Source organism: Ursus americanus, chromosome 16 (genome assembly GCF_024610735.1).
Source record: "Ursus americanus isolate L20-20 chromosome 16, mUrsAme1.1.p, whole genome shotgun sequence".
NCBI classification, from domain to species: Eukaryota; Metazoa; Chordata; class Mammalia; order Carnivora; family Ursidae; genus Ursus; species Ursus americanus.
The window spans coordinates 11229589-11252766 of NC_142142.1; the positions used below are offsets into that span (position 1 = coordinate 11229589).

The 23178-nt window shown below is 55.3% G+C and overlaps 1 protein-coding gene across 1 annotated transcript in view; it reads right to left on the minus strand.

The window, feature by feature from the left end:
* Positions 1–6859: 6859 nt before the first annotated feature.
* LOC123804220 (guanylate cyclase D-like) overlaps positions 6860–23178 on the minus strand; it is a 37724-nt gene continuing 21405 nt past the window's right edge. Inside the window, exons 12-18 of the mRNA XM_045816275.2 lie at positions 22287–22450; positions 21664–21856; positions 14739–14913; positions 13618–13716; positions 12692–12786; positions 11002–11087; positions 6860–7149 (exon numbers count right to left, since the gene is read on the minus strand). Of these exons, the coding sequence (XP_045672231.2) occupies positions 7041–7149; positions 11002–11087; positions 12692–12786; positions 13618–13716; positions 14739–14913; positions 21664–21856; positions 22287–22450 (921 nt within the window). The 3' untranslated portion in view covers positions 6860–7040. The remainder of the gene's footprint in view (positions 7150–11001; positions 11088–12691; positions 12787–13617; positions 13717–14738; positions 14914–21663; positions 21857–22286; positions 22451–23178) is intronic.

Below are 23178 nucleotides of genomic sequence, written 5' to 3' on the forward strand. Positions count from 1 at the left end.
TGGTCTTTATATGTGAAAGCGCCTGGGTCTCCCTCTGCCTTCGAGCCGGCTTGTTCCTCTTCTCGCCCTCCCTTCAGGAGACCTTCCTGCCCCAGGGTCTCCCTTTCCTGTTCATCCATCCAGCCATTCATCCTCCACGTGGCGGCCAGATGGAGTCTCTCCAAAACACAGATTTGACCAGGTCACTCCCTGCTTAAAACCCTTTGATGGCCCTGGGGGTCCAAGCACATGCCCCATTTCCCATTTTCCTGTCTCTTTCACTACTCACAGGGACCAGATTCCATATCACGCACCCACATACATCCTCTACCAGCTCCTTTCCTGCCGTCTCCCAACTGTGCTCTGTGATCTCTGCCACTCCTGCTCTCTCCCTGCCCCCCACTCTCTCCTGCGCTTCCCCTCCCCACCTCTCTCTTCTGTCTCTGTCCCTCTCTACGTTTAGAGTTGCCAGAGGACCACCCCGCCTAGGGCTACCTGCCTTGAAGACATCCTGCCCGGTGCCTGGAAGGCCCCGCGAAGGCTTCTGGATGGCCTGAGCCCATTGGCGCCCTTGCCATTTCGTTCTCCCACTGCCCCACTGACACTGCAGACACAGACTTTGACCTCTGTCCGCAGCACGCTCTGATGTCTGCCCATTCAGCAACTCCAGCTGTCGTCCGGACACCTGGCTGTTGGCCTTGGTTTCACCCGGGGCCTGGCCTCACCAGCCTGCTCCTCTGGACCTCACCCCAGAGCTCACCCCATTTCCTTTGGCTGCTCCCACCCTGTCGCTGGCGGCTGAGGCCGTCACCCTGTCCACGTCAGCCTTTTCCACGTAGCGTGTAGCCGCGGCCAACAAGGCAGGCAGGATGGCGCACGTGGTGGGGGCTTTGGAGTCGAGGTCTGCCTCTGCCATTGGCTTGCTGGGGAACCTTGGACTGAGCCTAAGGGGCTTCATTGAAAATATGGGGGGAATAATATCCACCTGGCATGATCGTAGTGGGGCTTAAAGCGCAGGTATTCCGTCTGCATCAGTTCCTTTTTTCCAGGAGGATGAAGACCCTCCTACGGGCTCCCCAACAGACAGGTGAGCCTGATGCTGCCCTTTAAAAAGCTCCTGGACCTTGGGCCAGTCACATAATTGCTCTTTGGGTAGCTGCCAATGAAGCGGGACGTGGAGGCTGGGTGCTGGTTGGCTTGGAATGATAGGGGCTTTGGGAGGCAAGGGGGACATGGGGAACAAGAGCGGGGGCTGGCTCTGCCAGGGAGGGGACTGGAGGGAGAACTGAGGGGCTGGGAGGGACTCATAAAGCCCAGCTGTACAAGGTGGAGGAATGTGCTCTCTTCTCTGGCTCCCAGGAGATCTCCAGCAAACTCTCCGCTTCTCACGATGCTCTGGGAAGTTGGGTCTGGTTTTAGGGCTGTATCACACAAGGAAAACACAGAGCGCCCCCACAGCCTAACTTTCCCCAGGCCATGCACCTGATGACAATTGGGAGATAAGCCAAGTGAATATTGTGATGTTCCTCAAGCTAGGATTTGGGACTTGGACACCATGTCACCCAGTCTCCTGGTCACTGGGTCCAGATCTGGGGGGGTGGTGGTTATTAAAACTAATTATAAAAAACTATAAAGACATTAATAAGAATGTCTCATAATAGCAATCCTCTAGGTTGAAACTGAGGGTCTGAGCAATTTGAGAGGACAAAGTGGGGCTAGGCACGGGGGCGGGAAAGGGCTGGGCGCCAGAGGAGATGGTGGGGAGGGCCCCATTGGCAGGAGCTCCCTGGCGAAGAGCCCTGGTCATCAGCGGTGGGGAAGGTACTCAGTAGGAGGGTGACATGGCAAGTTCTGTGCTACAGGTAGGCTGGGGATGCCGCGGGCCAATGGGGAATGGAGGCAGGAGTGGCCCGGAGGTCGACGTCATCACTGAGTACCCTGATGCTGGGGCCTGGACAAAGGCAGAGGCCAGTGTAGTGGGTGGGACAGACTTGCGGATTGATTGTGGGGATGGGGGTTGGGGAGAGAGTCGTGGGAAGGACAGCGGAGAGAGGGCGATCACTCCTGGTTCTGGCCAGGTGACGAGGCAGAGCGCAGACAGGGCAGTCTGTGGCTCACTGGGGAGCTGCCCAGCAGGCAGCCAGATGCTGGGCCTGGAGCCCAGAAGGAGGTCTAAGTCAGCAATGGAAGAGAGCTGCCAGCAAGAGCTTCATTCTCCTGTCCATGCACGGGGACCACTACACCTGCCTCCCTGGGGAAGGTATGGTGGGCCCTGTGAACGTCACCTAGGTGTTGTTCGATAGGACTGCAAATATCTGGAGACTCAACAGAAGTCTGACGTAAGCCACCTTGGGCCAGGCTCTTTGGCTGGGGCAGGACACTGACATCTGCCGTCCTCTCACTGTCCCTCACTCATCAGAGAGAGTCCCCCAGCAGGATGCCTCTATGGGGTGGGCCCCACCTATGGCTCTGCGCCTCAGCGCTCTCCCTTTTTGGCTGGGCAGTCAGCCCCTGGAGCCTGCTGGCTGGGGAGGGGCCGGGAATCCTGGGGTGGCTGGAGGGGCTCCTGCTTCTCTCTGGAACAGCTTGCCTGCCCCCTAGTGGACTTCTGAAGAGTCTCAAGGACTCCCACAAACTGGAAAGGGATCTCGAAGATTCAATCTACCCTGAAGCCCCAGAAGGAATGGCTTCTGCGAGCCCAGGGCTAGGGCCAGGCCAAGAGGGGCATGGCTGGCCCTTGGGAAGGGCCCTGGTGAATGCAGTGGCAGTGGGGATGGTGACACCCCCTACCTAGGGCTACAAGGTGGGCTCTCTGAGACAACACATACACCACAAGCTTGGTAACATGTGGCCCTTTCGTCCCGCTCTACGCCACTTCACCTCCCCCTGGAAGAGTGTAGACTCAGCTGGAACAATGTTTGAGCAAACCTGGATCTTCGTGCAGGTGGATTTCCTCAAAGGGAGGTCCACCTGCCACCACTGTGGCCTCCTCTACCTCCCCTGCCCTCTTCTAGTTCTTCTCCTGCTGGGGTCACAGAAAGGGGGCTTAGGCCCAGCCCTGCCCTTAAGGAAGCCCCCAGTCTGCAAGGACAGGGTGGGACAGGGTGGCTGAGGGGCTGGAGGGCCAGAGGAGGTGCCCCTCCTGCAGTATGCAGGGATGAAGCGAGGGTTTCAGGGAAGACTTCCTGGAGGAGGCAGCAGGGAACAGAGGTATGGAGGGTGAGGAGGAGTTGGACGGAAGGGGTGGGAAGCATAGGGGTGAGGGAAGACTACTCAGGCTAGTGCAGGGGTGGAGGTGAGAGCATCCATAGCCGCGGGAGGGCTGGTGGTGAGAAGAGACAGGCAGCCAAGGGAAACCATGGGCTGACACACTGCGCATACCTGGCGTGCAGGGTCCCAACTAAGCATTAGACTAAGCAGGCCCAACACAGAGAATAGCAGAGCGGGGACTGGCCAGGAGAGCTCAGGAGCTGGCGTTGCAGAGGGGAGACTGTCCGCTGAAAGCCTTTGGGCTAGCTGCTTCTTCGGTTTGTTAGTTCATCCACTCAGTTTCCCACTGCTCACCTCCTCCTGGGCCTTGGGCCAAACGAATGAACTAGATACAGCTCCTGCCATCAAGCGAGGGTCAGGCCTGGCAGCTACTGATTACCCACAGGGACGGTCTGGGAAAGGGTTTCAGGAGGAGGTGGCTTCTGGGTGGGTTTTGAATGATGTTTGGGAGTTCGCCAAATGTGGGAAAAAGGATCAAGACATGTAGGTAGAGAAAATAGCAAGACTAAGATGTGGCATCCCTCGGGGTTTAGGCAAGAGCAGTGTGTCGTGAGCAGAACGTTGAGTGGAAGGGGGCAGATGGGGTGACGCCAGCATGAGTACAAGAGGGCCAGGCTGAAGCGTTTGGCTTTCCCAAGGAGTCCGTTCCACACTGGGCCTGCCTGAGGAGCCACACGCCGAACCTTCCAGGCCCGGCAACGACCTTCTGGAGCCCTGTGGCTCTGTCTGCCATCGTGAGAACTCCACTCCTTAGAGGTGTCAGGAGGGTTCCGTGTTTGGAAACCGACCAAGGGACAGGAGGATGGCAGCAGGCTAATGGCAAGGCGGGGGGGGACTTCACAAGGACCAGCTAGCACTGACTCACCATGAAAGTCATGACTTGGGGCCCCATCTCTGGGGTTCTGCCGGGGCGGATGCCCGGAAGCCCCATGCAAATGCCAGGCTGGCTCCTCGTGACAGGAGGGGAGCTCCTCAAAGCCTCCTCAGCCTCACAAGAAGGTTCGCCCTCACCCCCCATTCACAGAAAAGCCGTGTGCCCCCTGCGGCTGCCCGCTCTCGAGCTTTCCAGGGACCACTGCTGTTTCTCTGGGCTTTCGTCGCACTGTGTAACCACCTCCGATCAGAAGACAGACAGAGCCTGGCACGGACAATCACTTCACCCCTCCGAGCCTCTTTCCTCATCTAGGAAGTGGGCAAATACCTCCCGTCTTGATGAGTGTTGTGGTTGAGACAGTGTGCACGGAAGCTCCAGGCAGAGAGCTGGTAGTGGTAAGTGTGGAACAGGTAAGCCCTCCGTCTCCCAGCACACAGGAAGCCAGCCCGGCCCCGGGGCGGAGGCACGATGCAGGAGCCAGGCGGGCGCTGGCCTTTGTCCTCAGTGAGCTTGTCCCCCCTGATGAGGGAAGGTTGGGGAAAGGCGAGGACCCCGGTGTGGGGGGCATCTATTCATAGCCTTGGAGAGAGAGTTCCCTCCTGGAGCCCCCAGCGTCCGCCCTGGAGGGTCTGAGAGAGACACTGAGAACAGCTGCCTTAGCCCTTCTCAGCATGGGGAGCTCAGAGGCTGGCCAGAAGGCCGAAGCCTACTCTCCCCACACCACCATTCTGGAGGGCCCCAGAGCAAGGAGACCCATGGCTGGATCCAGGCACAATCAGACATACAACCCATCCATGTACAAGGTGTGCTCTTGGACACATGCCACAAATGCTGGACACAGACACGAATACATGGGGATTGGCCGCTGCTCCCAGACACACGGGTATGTGCGACCCCCCGAGGCCCACATATATACAAACGCGCACACACAGACACATAAATGCACACATGCGTGCCCTGACAACACTCACACATCCATGGACAAGCACATATGCAGACGCAGACGCGTGTGCAGGGACAGCGGCACTCGCCTGCTCAGAGCCCTTTCAACTCCGACATCCACGGAACGTACACAGAGCCATACAGGTCTGTTCACATACATGGGCACCCTGAGGCCTTCATCTGGTGACAGCGTGCATTCACAGCTGTTGCCACCATGGACCCAAGAGCAGCCCCATAAGGCATGCAGGGCAGGGGCCTGGTCCCCGCTGTGCGGTGAGGAGCCCAGGGCATAGAGAGACTGGGGTCTGGGATGCCATGGGAAAGCTGGCTTTTGCTTTGGACTCTGGTCTCCTGGGTCTGCCCCCCACACCGGTCTCCATTTCGCACACGGGTGCTCACGGAGACTCAGTGTGCACAAAGCCTCACACCCAGAGGGACCAGGTGTCGCAGTCACCTGGACCCCACGTCCCTTCTACAGATGAGGAGAGAAGATCCACAGGGGGAATGTGGGCCACTGAATTCCGTGGAGGAACCAGGGCCACGCTTCTGCACCCCACCCCCGACCCAGCTGCACCCCAGGCACAGATGTGGTCGCACAAAGCCGGGGGTGTGTCCCACCAGTGGGCGTGCGCAGGTCCTCCCTGCTCAACACTGCAGCCTTGCTCGGCCAGGTGTGCTGTCTCCACAGTGCTTCCTCACAGGGGAGCTGAGGGGACCGGCCCATCCTGCATTTCCGGAAACTCGGGAGTGAAAAGGTTAGGCCCAAAGTCATGCAAGGTCAGGACGGGCCGTGGCATCTCCCAAAGCTGAGTCCAGCACTTTCCACCACACAGCTGTTCGTGGTTCCATACACATATCATCCACGGGACTCTCGCATCTCCTCTCTCTTGCTCCAGTGCGAGCGTGCGCGTGCGCGCGCGCACACACACACACACACACACACACACACACACACACAGCCTAGCTCCTGTGAGCACACCCCCCACCGGAACATTTTTCCAACGACCCCCAGTTCCGTGTTGCGCCAGCTCTGCTTCCCAAGGGGTCTTTTGAAGAAGGACAAGTTTGTTTAGGCCTGAACCTGCCCCCTGGCCCCTGGCTCCTGGCCCTCTGCCCTCAGTGGGGGAAATGAATTCCACCCGCTTCTGTCTGCCGGCTCTGAAATCAGCCTGGGGGCTCTGGTGAGCACTCTTTGATGTTAGAAGCCAGTTTAATGAGTGGGTTGTGGGTTTGTTTGCTTTTCTCTGTAAGACAGAAGTCTCATTTTCCTAAGAACTAAGGAATCATCACTCCACTTCCCTTCCTTCTCCTGAGATTCTGGGAGCCCGAGACCTGGACTCCCCGCACAGTGCTCGCAGATACCCAGAGGGTGAAGCTGGTTAGGGCAGGAGCGGAGGGAAGGAGGCAGCATACTAACAGTGTTTCAGGAACAGGGCTTACATGCCTCGTCAACACCCATTTTAGAGATGACACACAGTCTCGGAGACGTGAGGTGACAGCAGTAGGCAGTCCCTGTAAGTCTGGGGCCCTGGTCTGCCTGGCTCTAGGTCCTGGCCCCCGTCGTGCTTTTCCCTGTGACAGCTGTGCCACTTGGGGCACATGGCCTCCTGCCTCTGGCCCCAGCACTCCAGCTATACAGTGGGAAGGGTGTTCTGGGTCCGAAGAATAATAAGGTCTATGATAACAAGCTCTCAGAGTCAAAACGATTTGTCAGGAACAAAGCACTGCGTGAAAGGGAGGGAGTATTTCTATTTTTATTGTTTTTGTGTCAAGAGGCAAGTTTCCCCGCAGGATTCATACTGGAATGCATCGATTAATATCGCTCCGGGGCACTTAGTAATGAGCTCCCTGTTGGCTGCCAGGTTGCTCAGAAGAGAATTCTTGGCGGGCACTGGAGCAGGGAGAGGTTTCGGGGCCACCTAGGTACAAGAGCTTCTGGGCTGGCACAGGCCCCTGCTCCCCTCTGTCCTCCTCCTCAGGGCCCAGCGAAGGCCTTGCCTGAGCTCCCGGGCCCGGCCGTGCTCTGGCGCGCTTTGGCGAAGGCCACCCTGATTTCTTGGTTGATGAGGTCCTGCCAGGGGTCCCTAGGGGAAAAGGAGACACAAAAGTAATAAGACCACCACCCAGAACAACAGGGGTGGGCATTGCTTGCAAGGAGCCCCTTCTCTTCTTGGGCTTCTCCTGCTCCCGGCAGCGGCCCCGCCATGGGCACACCCAGACCAGGCTCAGAGAGGTGAAGTGGTGTAGACTCGTGCGAATGCGGGCCTTCGTGTCCAGCGGCCTCCCAGGAGATGGGGAGCTGGCCCCAGGTCCATCCCCTGCTCCAGATGATTGCTGGGAAGCCAGAATGCCGTGGGCTGAGGGGCTCTGTGACTCTTGGGGTACGAGGCATATCTGGGATAGGGACCCTGGGCGCCCTCCCTGCACACACGTTCATTTTCTTATTTGCTTCCCTTATGTGCCTGGAGGAGGGTAGGTTAGTGTTATGACCTTTGCGTGGAGAAGAAAGCAAGGCTCTGAGTGACAGCCAGGGCCTCGCAGCAACCTGGCAGGGGTAGGTTTTGAGCCTGGTCGGCAGGGATAGAGGAAAGAGAAGGGACCGTTCTGTGGAGTGTTTCTGTGTCATGAGATGGAAGCTTCTGTTGTGGCGACACCAAGACATGGGAAGGCGGCTTGGGTCTCCTTGCTCTGATCTTCACCGGCTTCCCCAAACATCCCCAAAGAGATAAAGATAAATAACTTCGGCGGGTATGGCAAATACAGAAAGTGAGGATAAAAGCATCTTTAGAAAACTTGACCTTAAAAAAAATCACGTTATAGCATATAGTTCAAGTAAAAATTTGGTAACTGCTTTAGAGACACAACTCCAAGACAAGTCCCCCCAAGCCCTTCCCACAGAGATTCCGTGTGTGTGTGTGTGTGTGTGTGTGTGTGTGTGTGTGTGTGTGTCTTGGTCTGTGATCTCATCACCAGGCAAGCAGAGGGGTATGTGGTGGTGTTTCCATGTGTGCGTGTATCCGATGCCCACGACAGGTGTAAAGTGGGTGTGCACACTTGTTTGTGTCCGCGTGCTAGGTCTGAGCCCGTGGGCAAGGAGGTTGCCGATTCTCCCCCGCCTGCCCGAAGGTCTGGGAGGCTCCCAAGTCAGGTGGAACTCACTGGGGCTCATCTCAGCTCTCTCCCCTCCCTGAGCCAAGAAGATGAAAACGTTTCTGGCACTTTCTAAAGTTTCCATCAGGGAGTGGAAAAGTCATCAGCTGACAAGCTCAGGATGACAAATGGTTGCCAGACCTGCTATTCCTGCTCCTAGGATGGGGTGGGCCAGGGGCCTGATGGGAGCCAGCGGGAGCTTGAGAGCTCCCCTTCCCTGGGCTTCTGGCACTGAAAGACCAGCGGTGCATGCGCCGGCCAGATCTCCTGGAGCTTATGTAAGCAGGGGAAAGTTCCATAAAGGAACCAAATAGAAGCGTCAGGAAGCAGCAAGTGCTATGGGGATGCGATGCTGGGAGATGGGAAGGAGGTGACAGCAGGGTTTCCTTTAGCGTGTGTCATCAGAGCCGCTTGCTGAAGGAGGGGCTTCAGAGCCAAGGCCTGCAGGATCGGAAGGGAAAGGGCCAGGGCATCCCAGGTACGGGGGGATAGCGGGTGCAAAGGCCCTGAGTTAGAAAGACATTCAGGGTGTTTTAGGGTAACAGCAAGAGGTCCGGAGCAGGTGGTGAGCCGTGGAAGGCAGCCAGAATGCCCAGGTCAGGGGCAGGCCCGGCCCAGAGGCACGGGTGTCGGGGGCAGCAGGAAAGCTTGGGCTTGAGCCTCGGAGTAGTAGGGAGACCCAGAGGGTGTTAGCGGGGGGACTTTCCTATGGATCACGTTAGTGTTGTACTTACGACCTTGCTCCGGCTGCCAGGTGGTGGGTGGAGAGGCCCTGTGGATGGGGGAGTGGGGAGCCGCGGAGCCCTCGGGTGGGGTGTGTGAAGGCAGAGCGGTTGGGGGCTCCAGGACGGCCTCCTCCACCTTTGTGACGGAGGACAAGGACGAGGCCACCCACGAGGAGAGAGCTCTGGAGGAGGGCCAGGCTGCCAGGTGGGGCTCCTGAAAGATCTGTTGAGGGACAGCAAGCGCTCCACAGCCCAGAGCTCCGGAGGGTAGGTCAGGCTGAGGCCCATGATAGACGTCACCAACGTCTGGGTGGGAAGGGAACCCCCGCATTTCAGGGCCCGGGAGAGGCACGGTGCTGGCTGGCGGGGAGCCTGAGGAGGCTGCATTGGAGAGGAAGGAGCCCAGCTGGGAGGCCTGGGGTGTGTTTCTGGGAAGAGGGAGGGCAAAGGGGAAATGCTGCTGAGCTGTGGGTCGGGTTGAGAACCAAAACTAGCCCGCGGATCTAGTGACATGGATGGAGGTCACCGGTGACCTTCACAGAGTCTTCTGGGTGCGTGGGGGTGAAAGTCAGACTGCGGGGGCTGGGCAGGGAGTGGTGGGTGAGGAAGTGAAGTCACCGTCAGCAGACAGGCCTTCTGAGAAGTGCGGCTCCCTGCCCGGGTGCGCCCTGGAAGGCTGTGGGCTGAGGAGGCTTGCTCTTTGAGGGGCAAGAGAGGCGGGCTGGAGCAGAAGACCTTGCTGGACAAGAAAAGGACACAAAGGGCCATGGCTGTTCTCCTGCGGATGGGTGAGCCAGGGTGCCGTGGCGCACGGGAAGGCCCCAGGCCATACTTTGTTCCTCAGCCCGTGCTGCTGTCCCAGCAAACTGTCCACACGGACACTGTCTGCGAAACGGAAGGGCCCCGGGCTGCGTGGAGGCCTTTCTGGGAGCAGAAGTTGCTTCTGCATCCAGGAGGCTGGGGTGTCCTTATAAAAAGGGTGCCCCCGTGTGCCCTGCACCCTGGCCAGCGCACCAGTGTGTGCCCACCAGCCCCCTCCCCGCCCTGCTGCGCTGGGCCCCGCGCTGCGTCAGGGGGAGGGCACTCGAGATGCCCTTGGGGCACCCCAGCGGCAGGTGGAAAGGAAATGGCCTCCTTGAGCAGCTCCCTGCCTGTAGCCCCTGCCCCACCAGCCAGGCCCCTGGGTTGCTTCAGTGCTGGCTTTTTCCTGGGAAGACCACGTGCGTCCCGCACATTTCTTGTCTTTAAGAGATGGGGCAGCCTTGGGTGGGGGGCCGTCCTGGAAAAGGTGAGGGGAGCCAGTCGGAAGTTCTGATGACAGAAAACCCTACTGGGGCTCAGCCTCCACACCTGCACTGAGCCTGTGGGCCCCTGGACCTTCTCATTTCTAGGAAACTGTCATTTTCAGCCACGGGCAGTGCCGGGCCGCCCTGCGCTCAGCCCTGTGTAGGCTGTCCACTGCTTGAGAAGAGCACTTCGCGGTAAAACAGCTCCCTCGCCACCCCGCCCTTACCGCCCTCAGGGAAGGACATAGGGCCACACGGGACAGAGGACAAAGGGAAGAGCCAAGCTTCCAGGCGGGCACAAGCTCTCAGAGGCTCTGCCTCATCGGGCCCTGAGGTGTCTGTGTCCTTTGGTCTATACGTTCCTCACCTGCAGAAAGAGTCTGAATGGCGACAAACGCCCGGTCACTTTTTACCAAAGCATCACCCAGGACCGGCTCAGAATGGGAGGACTGGGCGTGCGCGGCAAGAAGAGAGAGGCTGAGTCACCCTCGGCGCTGCAATCCTGGTGCCGTCATGAGGGATGTGTGTTTCTGACGTGGTCTGACCCGCACGCAGAGCTCAGATCAGAATGAGACCAGCCAGGCGGCATGACCTCATCCACAGCAAACCGTCAGCCGCGGGCTGTCTCTCAGCAGTGGGAAGAGGTGACATTTAATCGCTAAAGAATTCTGTATTTTCCAAGTTTTCCGCATTGGACGGGTGATACCCTCATCAGAAAAAGAACAAATCAAACTTCAAGCACAAGAGGCTGAGCTTTGGGGGAAGTTCCTCTTACCCAGGTTTGATGTCCAGAGGTGTGGGGAAGGACCCGGGGAAGCCTGCCTTCCCCACCAGCCAGTAGGTCTCCTCGACGCCCTTCCCCTGAGGAGAGAGGAAAGGGGATTGGGTGAGCACAGCTTCTCAGGCAGAGAGCAAGGCCAGAGGAAAGGGCACAGTTCCAAACAGCTCCGTGCAGAGCAGCCTGGAGCCGGGAGCCAGACCGTTTGGGTCCAAATCCCGGCTCCATCACTGGCTAGCTGTGTGACTTTGGCCAATTTACGTCACCTCTCTGTTCCTCAATACCTCATGAGTTGTTGTGAGGATTACATGCCTTAATATTGATCTGTTAGAGAACTAGCTGAATAATAAGTCATGAATTCTACGACCAGCAGACCTGGAATGCTAAGAGCCCAAGATGCTGTGCTCTGTGATTTTCCCAAACTGTTGCAGGACCCCATTGCCTGGGATGGGGGTACGGCTGCCAGGAACTTAGGAGTAGAGGTGGCATCAGGGGCACTGGGGCCAGGGCTGGCTGGCCTATGGATTCGGCCAGGGACGGGTATTGCCCCGTGGAGCCCCAGGCCATCAGGAACCAGCCTGTGGTTGGTGTGCTGCCCTCCCCACCCCCTTCTGCATTCCCCTCTGGCTTCAGAATGCTCTGTTCCTCAGGCCATCTCGTGCCTCCTCCCCCAACAAGACTTATTCCCGCTTGCTCTCCCTCCAGAGCTCAGCCTCCAGAGCTAAGGAGTCCACGTACGCCCACCGTCGCAGGCTGTGTGACCGCGGACAAGCTGCTGCTCCTCCCTCAGCAGCTCCTCCCCCAGCTGCGCCCTCTTGCTCTGACGTTTCACAGTGTAATGAAGCGAGTGCCACGGAGCACGCAATTTCTAGGGCCCGGTCACAGTTCTGGGCCTTTAAACGTCTAGGCTGCTCCAGTCTTACACCAGGCCTGACTGTCCCCGAGGAATGGGGGACTGAGAGGAAGTGGGGTAGGAAGAAAGTCACTCACCCATGGGAATACTGAACCATGACCTTTTATTGAATGTTAACATTTCAAAAACGAATACAAAGGTGCTTGTGGGCAAGTATCACCCAGTATAGCCCTGCAGCAGCAGAGGGCGGTCGTGGGAGGGGTGGGCGCACGGAGACGGCATGACAGTTACCGCTGGGGAAAGGGAAGCGGGGTGTTCCTGGGTCGGGGCAGGCTTCCGGGAGAGGTGAGATAGCTCTAGGGTCCTGAGGGATGAGTAGGAGCCCGACAATGTCATGGAGAAAGCATAGGCTTTAGAGCCGTCCAATCTGGGATACAAACTATGTGACTTTGGACGAATCACTTTGCCTAAGTCCCCTTCCTCAACTATAAAATGGGGACATTGTTCCTTCTTTGACGATTGCTGTGACAAAAAATACATTAATGTCAGGCACCATCCTGCTGCCCAGGTATGTCATCAGTAGAAGTACGTTCTCGACCCTGGCCCTTCTTCCTATGAGGAGTCAATGAGGGAGTGGTTTTCCCAGGACGAAATGGGTTTTTTTCGAATTTGGGGAGTGATGCGGACAGGTGATCAACTCCGTCCTCGACTACAGACAGGCATTTCCTTCTCTATCAGTCAAATGAGTAAGAATCTCTCCTGCTGCCCACAGAAACTGGATTGGCAGGGGGGCGGGGATTTTTCCATCAATTCCAGGAAAGAAAGTTCCCCTACCTTTAGCTCAGTCTGGCCTCTGATGTCAATTCTGTAGCCTTCGTCCAGGCTGAGCAGTGTCTGGACTGTGCTTCTGCTGACGTGAATTCTATATGCTGACAAGAAAGGTAGTAATCAAGTCACCACCTGGTGGCAGCATACCTAGTGTTTGGTAATATCTTTAAGACCTATAACAGCCCCAGTTCCAGCCAGTAATGCACACAACACTGATTCATACAACACCCTTCACCTGACCTTCCTGTCCCGCTGGTAGACTGTTGGTCACTAAAATAGAGGCCTCAAGGAAAAGCAAATTCCATAGATTGAGTGTTAAGAGGAACTCAAGATGAAGTCAAAACCCCTAGGAACGTAATTTTCATTTATAGGGAAGTCTATGAAGGCTGAGTCAGAGCAGGTAAGCAGTTACTTTTCTTTTAAGAGCCGAACTCCCCACTAGGGCCAACACATGTAGTCACGCAGGATGTGTACCAAACGGCATTAGGGAGCACACGCTTCCAGGGCCAGAAGCAAAGTCCTAGGACTCCAACTTTTACACCTGTTCTAACCAAGCCATCAGAGTGCCCTCAAGGGCCTAAAATGGCATTAAAAAAATTGAGAGGGGTCTCCTTGTTATAAAGATGTGGAAACCAAGACCTAGAGGAAGAATATTTTGCTCAAGGACACTAAGCAAGCCAGTGGCAGACAGGGCTGGGATCCAGGCCTCCTGCTCACAAGTCATTGCCTTCTCTCATGAGATCATCACAAAAGCCCCATGGAAAGTTAAAAGAACCAGAGATATAAATTATCTCCGTATAGTTGTTTTACTGACAACTAAGGTACACTGCCACCAGGTGGTGGTTTGGTTACTAAGCACTGTTTCAAATAGCCAGGCTGCAGGGGTTGTTGAGAGTCCTCAACCAGGCAAGATAGAAATGTAAGACACTCACGCAGTCCTGTGGACTCCATCCGGGATGCAGTGTTAACAGTGTCACCAAAGAGGCAGTACCGGGGCATGGTGAGACCGACGACCCCTGCCACACAAGGTCCTGAAACTCAAATGTGCCCAGTGAGTTCCAGGAGGTCCTGGACCCAAGAGAGGTTCCCATGACAGTCTTGCCCTTCCCCCAAGTCCCCCCACCCCTGCCATCTCCACCCCACCTCCTGGGCTCCAGCTGGGGGTGAAGATGAAGCTGTATGGAGTCTCCGACAGTACCCAGAGAAGAGATGATACCTGTGCTAGGCTCTGGGCTGGGGGCAGGGGGACACAGATAAATCAGAGCCAGTTTTTGCTCTTGGGGAGCTCCCAGCCAGGTGGGGGTGGGGGGAGGTGTGTATCAATGTTGTCTGTGATCAATGTCAGATGGAAGCATCAGAGCTGTGCCAGCCCAGAAAGGGGGAGTCTGACCCAGCCCAGAGGACTTTCTGGTGGAGGTGGTGCATGAGCTGTGTCTTGGAGGATGAGACAATGAGTGGGCAGGGAATGGCAGGTGCCAAGGCACAGAGACAGAGAGCCCACATGTCTGTGGGAAGCGGCAAGCAGCTGAGTGTGGTTGGAGTGGCAAGTGGGAAGTGATGGGAGACGAGGCTGGAGGGAATAGCAAGAGCCTGGGAGGCTGTGAGAGGGCCAGGAATTTGGACTTTATCCTGCAGGTGTGACCATGGAGGGAGGAAGGGGTGGCGGCCTGAGAAGCATGTATAAGAGACCCCGCCGTCCCTCCTAGACCCATCCCAGCAAACATTTTGTTGTTTGCATAACCACAGAAGGTCTCTGTCCTGCCTCTTCCGTCAGACTATCGGCTCCTCGGGATGGCCTCAGATGACTGACAGATGCTGGGGCAACATATGTGTGTGTGTATTTATATATGTGAATGAAACTGAGCATCACGCATTCTTTGACTTACAACATCTCAGAACCTTCCACTAATAGAAGAAAAAATGCCAATTTTTCTATCGTAGAGCTTTAGAATCTCAGAATCCCAGAGCACACCATTGGGGTTGCCCCAGCCCATAGCCCTGGCAGGGTGGGGACGTTGGTCTGGCCTGTCGCCCCCAGGCCCCCGGTTCATACCTGAGTGCAGGCCAGCCCGGATGTAAATGGGCACGTCGGGGGCATGCTTCATCCGGAAGCCTCTCACAGAGCTGAGGATGTCCAGGGCCATGTTGGCGATCTCAGCCGCGTGCCGGCTCCCGTTGCGCCGGGGCAGCCCTGACGCCACCATGTACGCATCCCCGATGGTCTCCACCTAGAGGCCACAGCCTTCTCACTCCAGTGCAAGAGCACGCCCCCCTGGACTGTCCCAGAGCCCACACAAGGCCCTTCTGGGGAGCCCTGACCCACCCCTCAAGTCTCTGGCCCACAGTGCCATCTCTAGCAGGCCTCCCGTCCCAGGTGCTTGAGCAACAGACAGATCTGCACCCTTCAAATCGCCTTGGTTTCAAGTGTAGCTGAGCCTGCCTGTCTGGTCTCCTCCAGTCCCAGGCCACGAGCTCCTTGGCGGCAAGACCTGGACACCCCGTCCACACAATGCCACAGCGGCAGGTCAGGCCCTCAGCTGGAGAGGAGTATATCAGATGCATATATACTCTGGGATGCATATATACCCCGGAGGGGTTTGGAAAATAAGTACACCCAGTATGTCTTCCAAGGTGTCCTAGAAAAAACGTAGGTTTGGGAATCCTATAGATGTGGGTTCAATCCCTGGCTCTGCCGTTAACTGGGCAGACCGGTTAGCTTGTGCGAGCCTCAGTTCCCTCCTAGGTGGAATGCATATTAAAGATACAGTATTGAAAGAACTAGGCTCTGGTTATCAGAAGGGAGGTGGGTGGGGGATGGGGGAAACAGGTGGTGGGGATTAAGGACGGCGCTTGTCATGAGCACCCGGTATTGTATGGAAGTGTTGAATCACTAAATTCTACACCTGAAACTAAGATTACACTGTATGTTACCTAAAAAATTTTGTTTACTTTTTTAAAGATTTTATTTACTTATGTGAGATAGAGAGAGAGAGCAGAAGCAGGGGGAGCTACAGAGGGAGAAGAAGAAGCAGGCTCCCCGTCAAGCAGGGAGCCTGATGCGGGGCTCGATCCCAGGACCCTGAGGTCATGACCAGAGCCGAAAGCAGACCCTTAATTGACTGAGTTGCCCAGGCGCCCCCCATAATTTTTTTTTAAAGGAACTAGTCTTATTATAGATGCTCAATGGATGGAGACTTCTGTCACCATCATTATCATCACCATTTCCTTGGCTGATGGTGTCGAAGATGAAAGAATCCCAGAATCTCAGAACTCGGCGGGGCTTTAAAGGCTGCCCACTTGCCTCCTTAGTGGCTGGCCGGGCCTGCTTGCGTCTGTTGATAGGAAAGTCCCCCCTTCTAGAAGTGGCTGCTTCCTCCTCTAGGGAGCTCTGATTTGAACACAGATGTGTACTGTGGCCTTCTTCTCTACCACCAGCCAGGCAGCCAGGGTGAAGATGGTGACTCTACCGCCCCATCAAGTCTTCCCCCCTCCAGGCTCAAGAGCCCAGCTCCTGCACTGCCTCTCCTGCAGCCAGCAAATGCTGGCACCTCCCAGACCTGGGGAGCAGTGCTGTCCTGCTGCCCCACACACCTGCTCTCCCTCAGCACTGGTGGACAAGAAGAAGAAGAAGAAGAAGAAGAAGAAGAAGAAGAAGAAGAAGAAGAAGAAGAAGAAGGAGGAGGAGGAGGAGGAGGAGGAGGAGGAGGAGGAGGAAGAGGAGGAGGAGGAGGAGGAGGAGGGGAAGGAGGGGAAGGAGGGGGAGGAGGAGGAGGAAGAGGAGGAGGAAGAGAAGAATACGTCCCCTGAGGACATCTGGGTGGCTCAGTAGGTTAAGTGTCTGCCTTTGGCTCAGGTCATGATCCCAGGGTTCTGGGATCAAGCCCCACATCGGGCTCTGTGCTTGGCGCAGAGCCTGCTTCTCTCTCTCCTCTGCTGCTCCCCCTGCTTGTGCTCTCTATCAAATAAATAAATAAATAAATAAATAAATAAATAAATAAATAAATAAATAAGTAATCTTGAAAAGAAAATACGTCCTCTGCCCATAGGGGGTGCTGTAATTCAATAAATCTCTCCCACATTTGCTGTGGACTGTGCCCTACTACATATACCCCCCAAACCTCTCTCCCACCCAGCCTGTCTCTACCCCAACACCAGGCAGTGATCTGCCCTAACCATGCCACATTCTGTTTAGATATTTTAATTTGCTCCCTGTGGCCTGGCAGTCAGGGACTTCCATGATTTGCAGAATTTCCTGACTAATTCCTAACTGTTACTCCTGGTTCCCCATACTTCCACCAATGGGAATCTTTCTGTTGTCCGCAGAGACACTGAGTGCTTGCTTGATGGCCTGGCCCCTCTGCCTGAAATGCTCTCTCTCAGTCCCTGTTTGTTGAGATCCAAGCCCTCCATCAGCCCAGCTCCCACCTCATCAAGTCTGTAAAATCTTCCAGGGCACCAGCTGTTTCCCTCCTCAGGGCTGTGAGCTCCCCCTCCCTCTCCATCACCTGCTGATGTCCACCCAGTGCTGGTGGGCTGGCGGTGAATGTGGCCAGGGTCAGGGACATGCCTCCTCCCCTCTGTGTACATTTCCACAGAGGAGAAAGACCTCACACCCCGTAGCCCAGGAGGGAAAAATATGAGCGAGCCCCAGCTTTCCCTCTGCCCGCCCACTTCTTCCCACAGGAGGAAGAACCCGTGATCTTCCTGGCAAGGTTGGAAGAAGGACAAATGCTTAAGTACTTGGATAGCAGCTAGTACATGCCAGACACTGTTCCAAACCCTTCACAAATATCAATGCATTTAGACCTCTGCAAGAATTCTGCGAGGTAGGTATGACTACCATTTCATAGGGGGACAGCGGGCCAGATAATTAAGTCACTTGCCAACATCGCACAGTGCAGCTTTGAGCTTGGTCAGTCCAGCTCCATGGCCTGTATGCTGTGCTGCCTCTTGGTACGCAGGGCTTGGGCCCTTTCCCTCTCTGTTTAGGGGAGCGTGCCTGCTCTGTGGGGTTTCCCTCTGCTACCGTCCTGCACATGGCCAGCACGTGCGTGTAGGTCAGCCCCGCCTCCCAGAGGTAGCCCCGGAGGCCTACAGCTCGCTGGCCCCACTTCTAGCCACGAAGCTGCAATTCAGGGACAGTACGTCTGCTCTGGGGACGCAGCGCTGCCTCAGTCGGGTGACCCAAGGTCCAGACTGTGGGGGAGGGGCATGGTGGTCTCTCTAAGCTGTTAAACTGCCCTCCAGCCCGCCATCTGCCTGCCAGCAGAGCTGGGAGACTTTGGTGTCATTAATAATCACCCCAACGATGCCAGTGACAGAAAGGTGACCCGGCACAGGCCCCACTCTCCAGGAGCTCGGACCCATAATGAGGATCACTCAAAGACTCCTATGATCGTGGGCACTCAGCGGCAAGCAAGGGTATACACCGGTGCGGTCCTTTTGCAGATGGGAGAACACAGCCAGAGGAGAATTGAGGGCAAAGATCTCCACGTTAGCAAACACTGATGTGAATTCCAACTCCACCACTGACTTGCTGTGTGACCTTGGGCTAGTTACTTACCTCTCTGAACCTGTGTTGCATCTGAAGGGATAATGGCCTCTGCAGGCCATTGTATGGTTCATGAAATCCCCTGGGATAGTCCCTAGGTTGGGCCAATCTCTGTAGATGCTTACCTAGCTCTGTCCGCCCCCCCTCCGACCCCTGCCCTGTTCTGTGCTTTCAGGGGGGAGGCCTCAGCACCTGCACATGGTGGTGCTCGGCGGCAGCGGCATTGCGCCGATGAATGAAGAAACCACAGCACTTCCTCTCACATTGCTTGATCGGCGAAACCATCCTAAGCCATAGGCACATTCACCTCTGTTTTACAAACGGGAGCGTGGTACTCAGAGAGGTCAAGTGATTTGCCCAGGGCCCCTTGGCAGCCTGGCCAAGGCCAGTCTCACCTGCTGGGGCTGAGTGCTGGGGGTAAGTCCCCTCCACCCCTATAGCCCACATGGGCTCCACTCCAGAGCCGTGTCCATAAAGGGCTCATTCAGTGTGCACTGCCAGGGAATCACAGACCCCAGAGGAACGAGGAAATGGTCGTCTGGCTGCCTCCCAGCCCAGACCGATTAAAGAGCAGTAACCAGATCCTGCTGGGGACGGAGGGGAAATCGAGGCGGATGGCTGAGTGATGAGAGACGTGCTCGCACATCGTCAGGAACAGGCTGCCTGTTTCCCCACATCTGGAGGGGTGTGCGGGCCTTGTTTTATATCATTTCATTCTGCCAGAAAGATGCAGACCTCTTGGCCAGAGTTCAGAGCAGATCAGAAAGCATGATTCAGAGCTGGGAGGGACACATGTGTGAGAAAAGATTAGCAGGAGAGGAAGAGACAAGGCCAGGGGTGACTCAGGGCACATCAAAGCCACAGGGCTCAGCAAGATGAGATGAGAGATGAGGAATGTTTTCCTGGGGCCCACAGGGCCATGGAGGCTCTGGAAACAAAAGGGAAACTCAGCCAGCGTGAGAGACAACAGCTCCGAACCAGGGGTTGGGGCAAGAGTGTGGGCTCCTGAACAGGGAGCAGGAAGGAAGCTGCGTCCTTGGAATGTCCGTGGCTCAGGACTGGGAGGCTTGGTGTGGAGCAGTGTGGTGTAGCAGACAGAGCCGGGCAGTGACGGTAGGCATTGCTGTTTCCTGTCCTGGCTCTACCGCCTACTGGCTGTGTGACCTTGGGCGAGCCACTTTCCTTTCTGGGCTTCAGTGAGCTCCTCACTCAGTCAATATATATTTCCAGAGGACATACAACGTGCTGGACATTGCCAAGCACTGGGGACAGAGTGATTTGGGTTAGAACCATAAAGCATGGCTGTGCCGTCCAGGGGTAGTTACAAGAGCACCGCACAGGAGCTCCTAACCCTGTCTGGGAGGGGAAGGGGGATAACCTGAGGCCAGAAGGATGAGGAGGAGGGAGCCAGATGAGGAGGAGGGAGAGTGTGTCCCAGGAGGACGGACATGTGCAAAGGCCCAGTGGCCCTGAGAGCAAAGCTCGTGTGAAGAATGCAGAGGTCTGCATGGAGTGGCCAGAGGTACAGTTGGGGAGGTAGATGGGGCCAGTTCCTGGAGAGTCTTGTGAGCCACTATGAACCTGTGACTTTCTCCTGAGGATGTCCATGTCATGAGGCTGGCGAACCCAGCCCCTGCCCCCGCCACAGAAGGGGGTTCTTGGGATCAGAATGCCCAAGTGCAAATCTCAGCTCCACATTCCACTGAAAACATGTAATTAGATAAGCCCCTTATTCACCCATTTCCTCATCTATACATTAGGGGTGCCATTACCTACCTCACAGTCTGTTAGGATGGTTAAATGGATTAGTACATATAAAGCACTTAGACTAGTGTCCAGTACACAGTAAGCACTCAGTAAGTACTGGCAATTATTGTTGTTGGGATACTGTACATAGTGCTATCAGCAGACTGCCTCTAAAACTTCCCGTCCAGGCCTCCTGTCTATCCTGGCTTCTGCCCCAGGGCCTGGCTCTCCTCTGTCCCTGCCTCCCTGGAGGGCTGTGGTTAGAAGGAGACTGGTGGGTCGCAAAAGAAGGCCAGTGGAGTCTGAGTATGGCGGTTTCTGGGGAGCTCCCTCTCCACCCCTCCTCCACTGTGTCTAGAGCAACTCAAGACCTCCAGCAACTGGGTCAGAATAAGGGGCAGGATTGAGGTGGGGTCCCCACAGCAGGCAGGCAGGGATAGGACACTATTCACTTCTACAATCTCAGTTTACACAGCACTACTTCAAGGGGGATAGGATCCGCCCATCATCTGTAAACCCCCGGGGCTGGGGTCATCATTCCTGTGTTATAGGCGACGACACAGAAGTCCAGAGAGAGGAAGACATTTGCCCAAATCTACACAGATGCTGGTGGCCAAGCTGGGAATCAAACCCAGGATCGAGAGAGGGACAGGGACTAGATCATGGAAGGTCTTGACAGCTCCGGCCCCACTCCTTTCTCCAGTGTCCCCCAGCCACCACCCACTCCACCATGGGCCCACTTCATGTCCAGTCATTACAACCCATTCATCACTCTTCATACTCACTGGGCCCATCGTCTCAAGGCTCCAGCTTTGGCACATTATTCCCCCATGGCTTGCCTGGAGCAACCACACCCAGACTGGACAGCGCTAGGAACACAGCACCTCCTCCAGGAAGCCTTTCTTGCTTTTTACTCTACACATCTATCCCTAGCTGGACTGGGGGCCCTTTCAGCCTCCTCTGCCTGCCCTGATCATCACTTTTACTGTGGGTTGCCTTCCTCTTTCATCTGCAAAACTGAGAGCTCCCAAAGGGGAGGCACAGGAGATGACTCATCTGTTGGCCCTTTGCCCAGCACAGGTGGAGTTTATTACCCACCCCCTTAAATCTGGGTTGGCCTTTTTTGTTAAGTAAACTCTATGCCCAATGTGGGGCTTGAACTCATGACCCTGAGATCAAGAATTGTATGCTCCACTGACTGAGCCAGCCAGGTGCCCCTGGGTTGGCTTTTTGACTTGCTTTGACCAATAGAATATGTCAGAAGTAGCCACGTGCCGAATGCCAGCTCAGACTTCCAGAGGCTTCTGTGCTTCCGCCTTCTCTTTCAGAACCCTGCCACACCATGGGAACGATACCAACCAGCCTGCTTGAGGTTAGACCCTGTGGGCCAGAGCTGTCCCATTCAAGGTTCCAGAGATATGAGAGAGCCCAGCCAAGATCAGCAGAACTTCCTATCTCACCACACTGCCCACAGATGTATGAGTGGTCCAGTTGAGTCTAGAGAACTTTCCAGCTGACCTATAGGTTTATGAGTGATAATAAATGCTTATAATTTTACACTACTGGGTTTTGGGATTATTTGTTACATGGCAATAGCTAACTGATAAAAACACACAGATAAATGACACAAACACAGCAGTAGAGGAAGGAGGGATGTGATACCGGCTCCTGGTGTCCTCACCTTATACACATCGTGGCTGCCCAGAACAGCATCGAACAGTGTGTAGAGGTCGTTGAGCAAGCCTACCACCTCAATGGGCTCGCTCAGGGCTGAGATAATGGTGAAACCCACAATGTCACTGAAGTATATGGTGACCTGGTCAAAGTACTCTGGTTCCACAGCTGCCCCCATTTTCAGAGCTTCAGCCACAGACCTGAAGGAATGGGAAGGACCAGTCACAGGGTGGGGATACCCCCTTCCCACAGTTTGGAGGTGAGGGAGGGGTCTTGGGGGGAAATTCCTGGGTTGGGCATCAGGGGATCTGGGTCAGGTCTGCTTGTGTACTAGCTGTCCTCCAGCAAGTACCTGTCCTTCTCTGGACATTACTTCCTCTGAAGTCAGATGGGGGACACTATGCCCTCTCCTTGTTCTCAAGGGAGCGAGGTAGCAGAATTAATACTTAAAAGCCCAGCATAGTGCCTGGCACATATAAGGGCTCTCTGAAAACATGTTAGATAAATAAACAATGAGTAAATTGAATGAATTCGTGGAACCCAGATTTACTGAGCACTTACTATGTCCTAGGTCCCATGCTCAGAGCCACCGAGGCTAGAGGCACAATCAAGTCCTAAGGGGCCACTCACGGAGGGAGCATTTGAGAGAGCAGCCTCTCTGTCTTCTGCCTCTCCAGCTCCAGTTCCTCAGTCCGCTCTTGGATCAGGTCCTCCAGGTTCTGGGAATACTTCTCCAGCATCCACAGCATAGAGTCAGCAACGCTGGTCTTCTTGCCTTGATTGATGCTTTTGAACTGAAAATGGAACAAAAATCCCAATTCACCCATGAAGGTCAGCACACTTGCTCTCAGGTTGGAAATCTCAGCTGCAGGATTGAAGCAGACATAGTCCCTGCCTGGAGGAGTTCCACAGGTGGGGAGCAGATATGGAAAAGACAAGGGATGGTGGCTCTGACAAGGAAAAGCACAGACCTCCGGGAGGAAAAGTGAGTGAGTTCTGTATGAGGCAGGCAGGGAGATGACTTTACAAAGAAGCCTATGGCCCCGCATAGCATTACTGCTAACCTTGCTGCTCTGGTTCTCACAACAACACTGTAGAAGAGACATTCTTTGCTTTCAAAGGTGGATGGATGGATGGATGGATGGATGGATGGATGGATGGATGGATGGATGATGGATGGATATATATGGTGGATGGATGGATGGATGAATAGATAGATGGGTGGATATGATGGATGGAAGGATGGATGAACAGATGGGCAGATAGAAAGGATATATGTAGATTATTTATGTATATAATCATTTCTACCTCTCTATTTCTCTCCTTGTTCAAAAAAACTTTTTTACAAAATTAAATAATAAATAGGTAAGGATGCCGGGACCAAAGAAGAAAAAATCCATGCTATTTTTGTCTAGCAAAATGCATGCCAGAAGTTGGTCACAATTTTGAACATGAGCTTCCTAGCAACAAAGCAAAGAGGGAAATATAGATTACACAAACCACAGAGTCCATGAGACAGTGG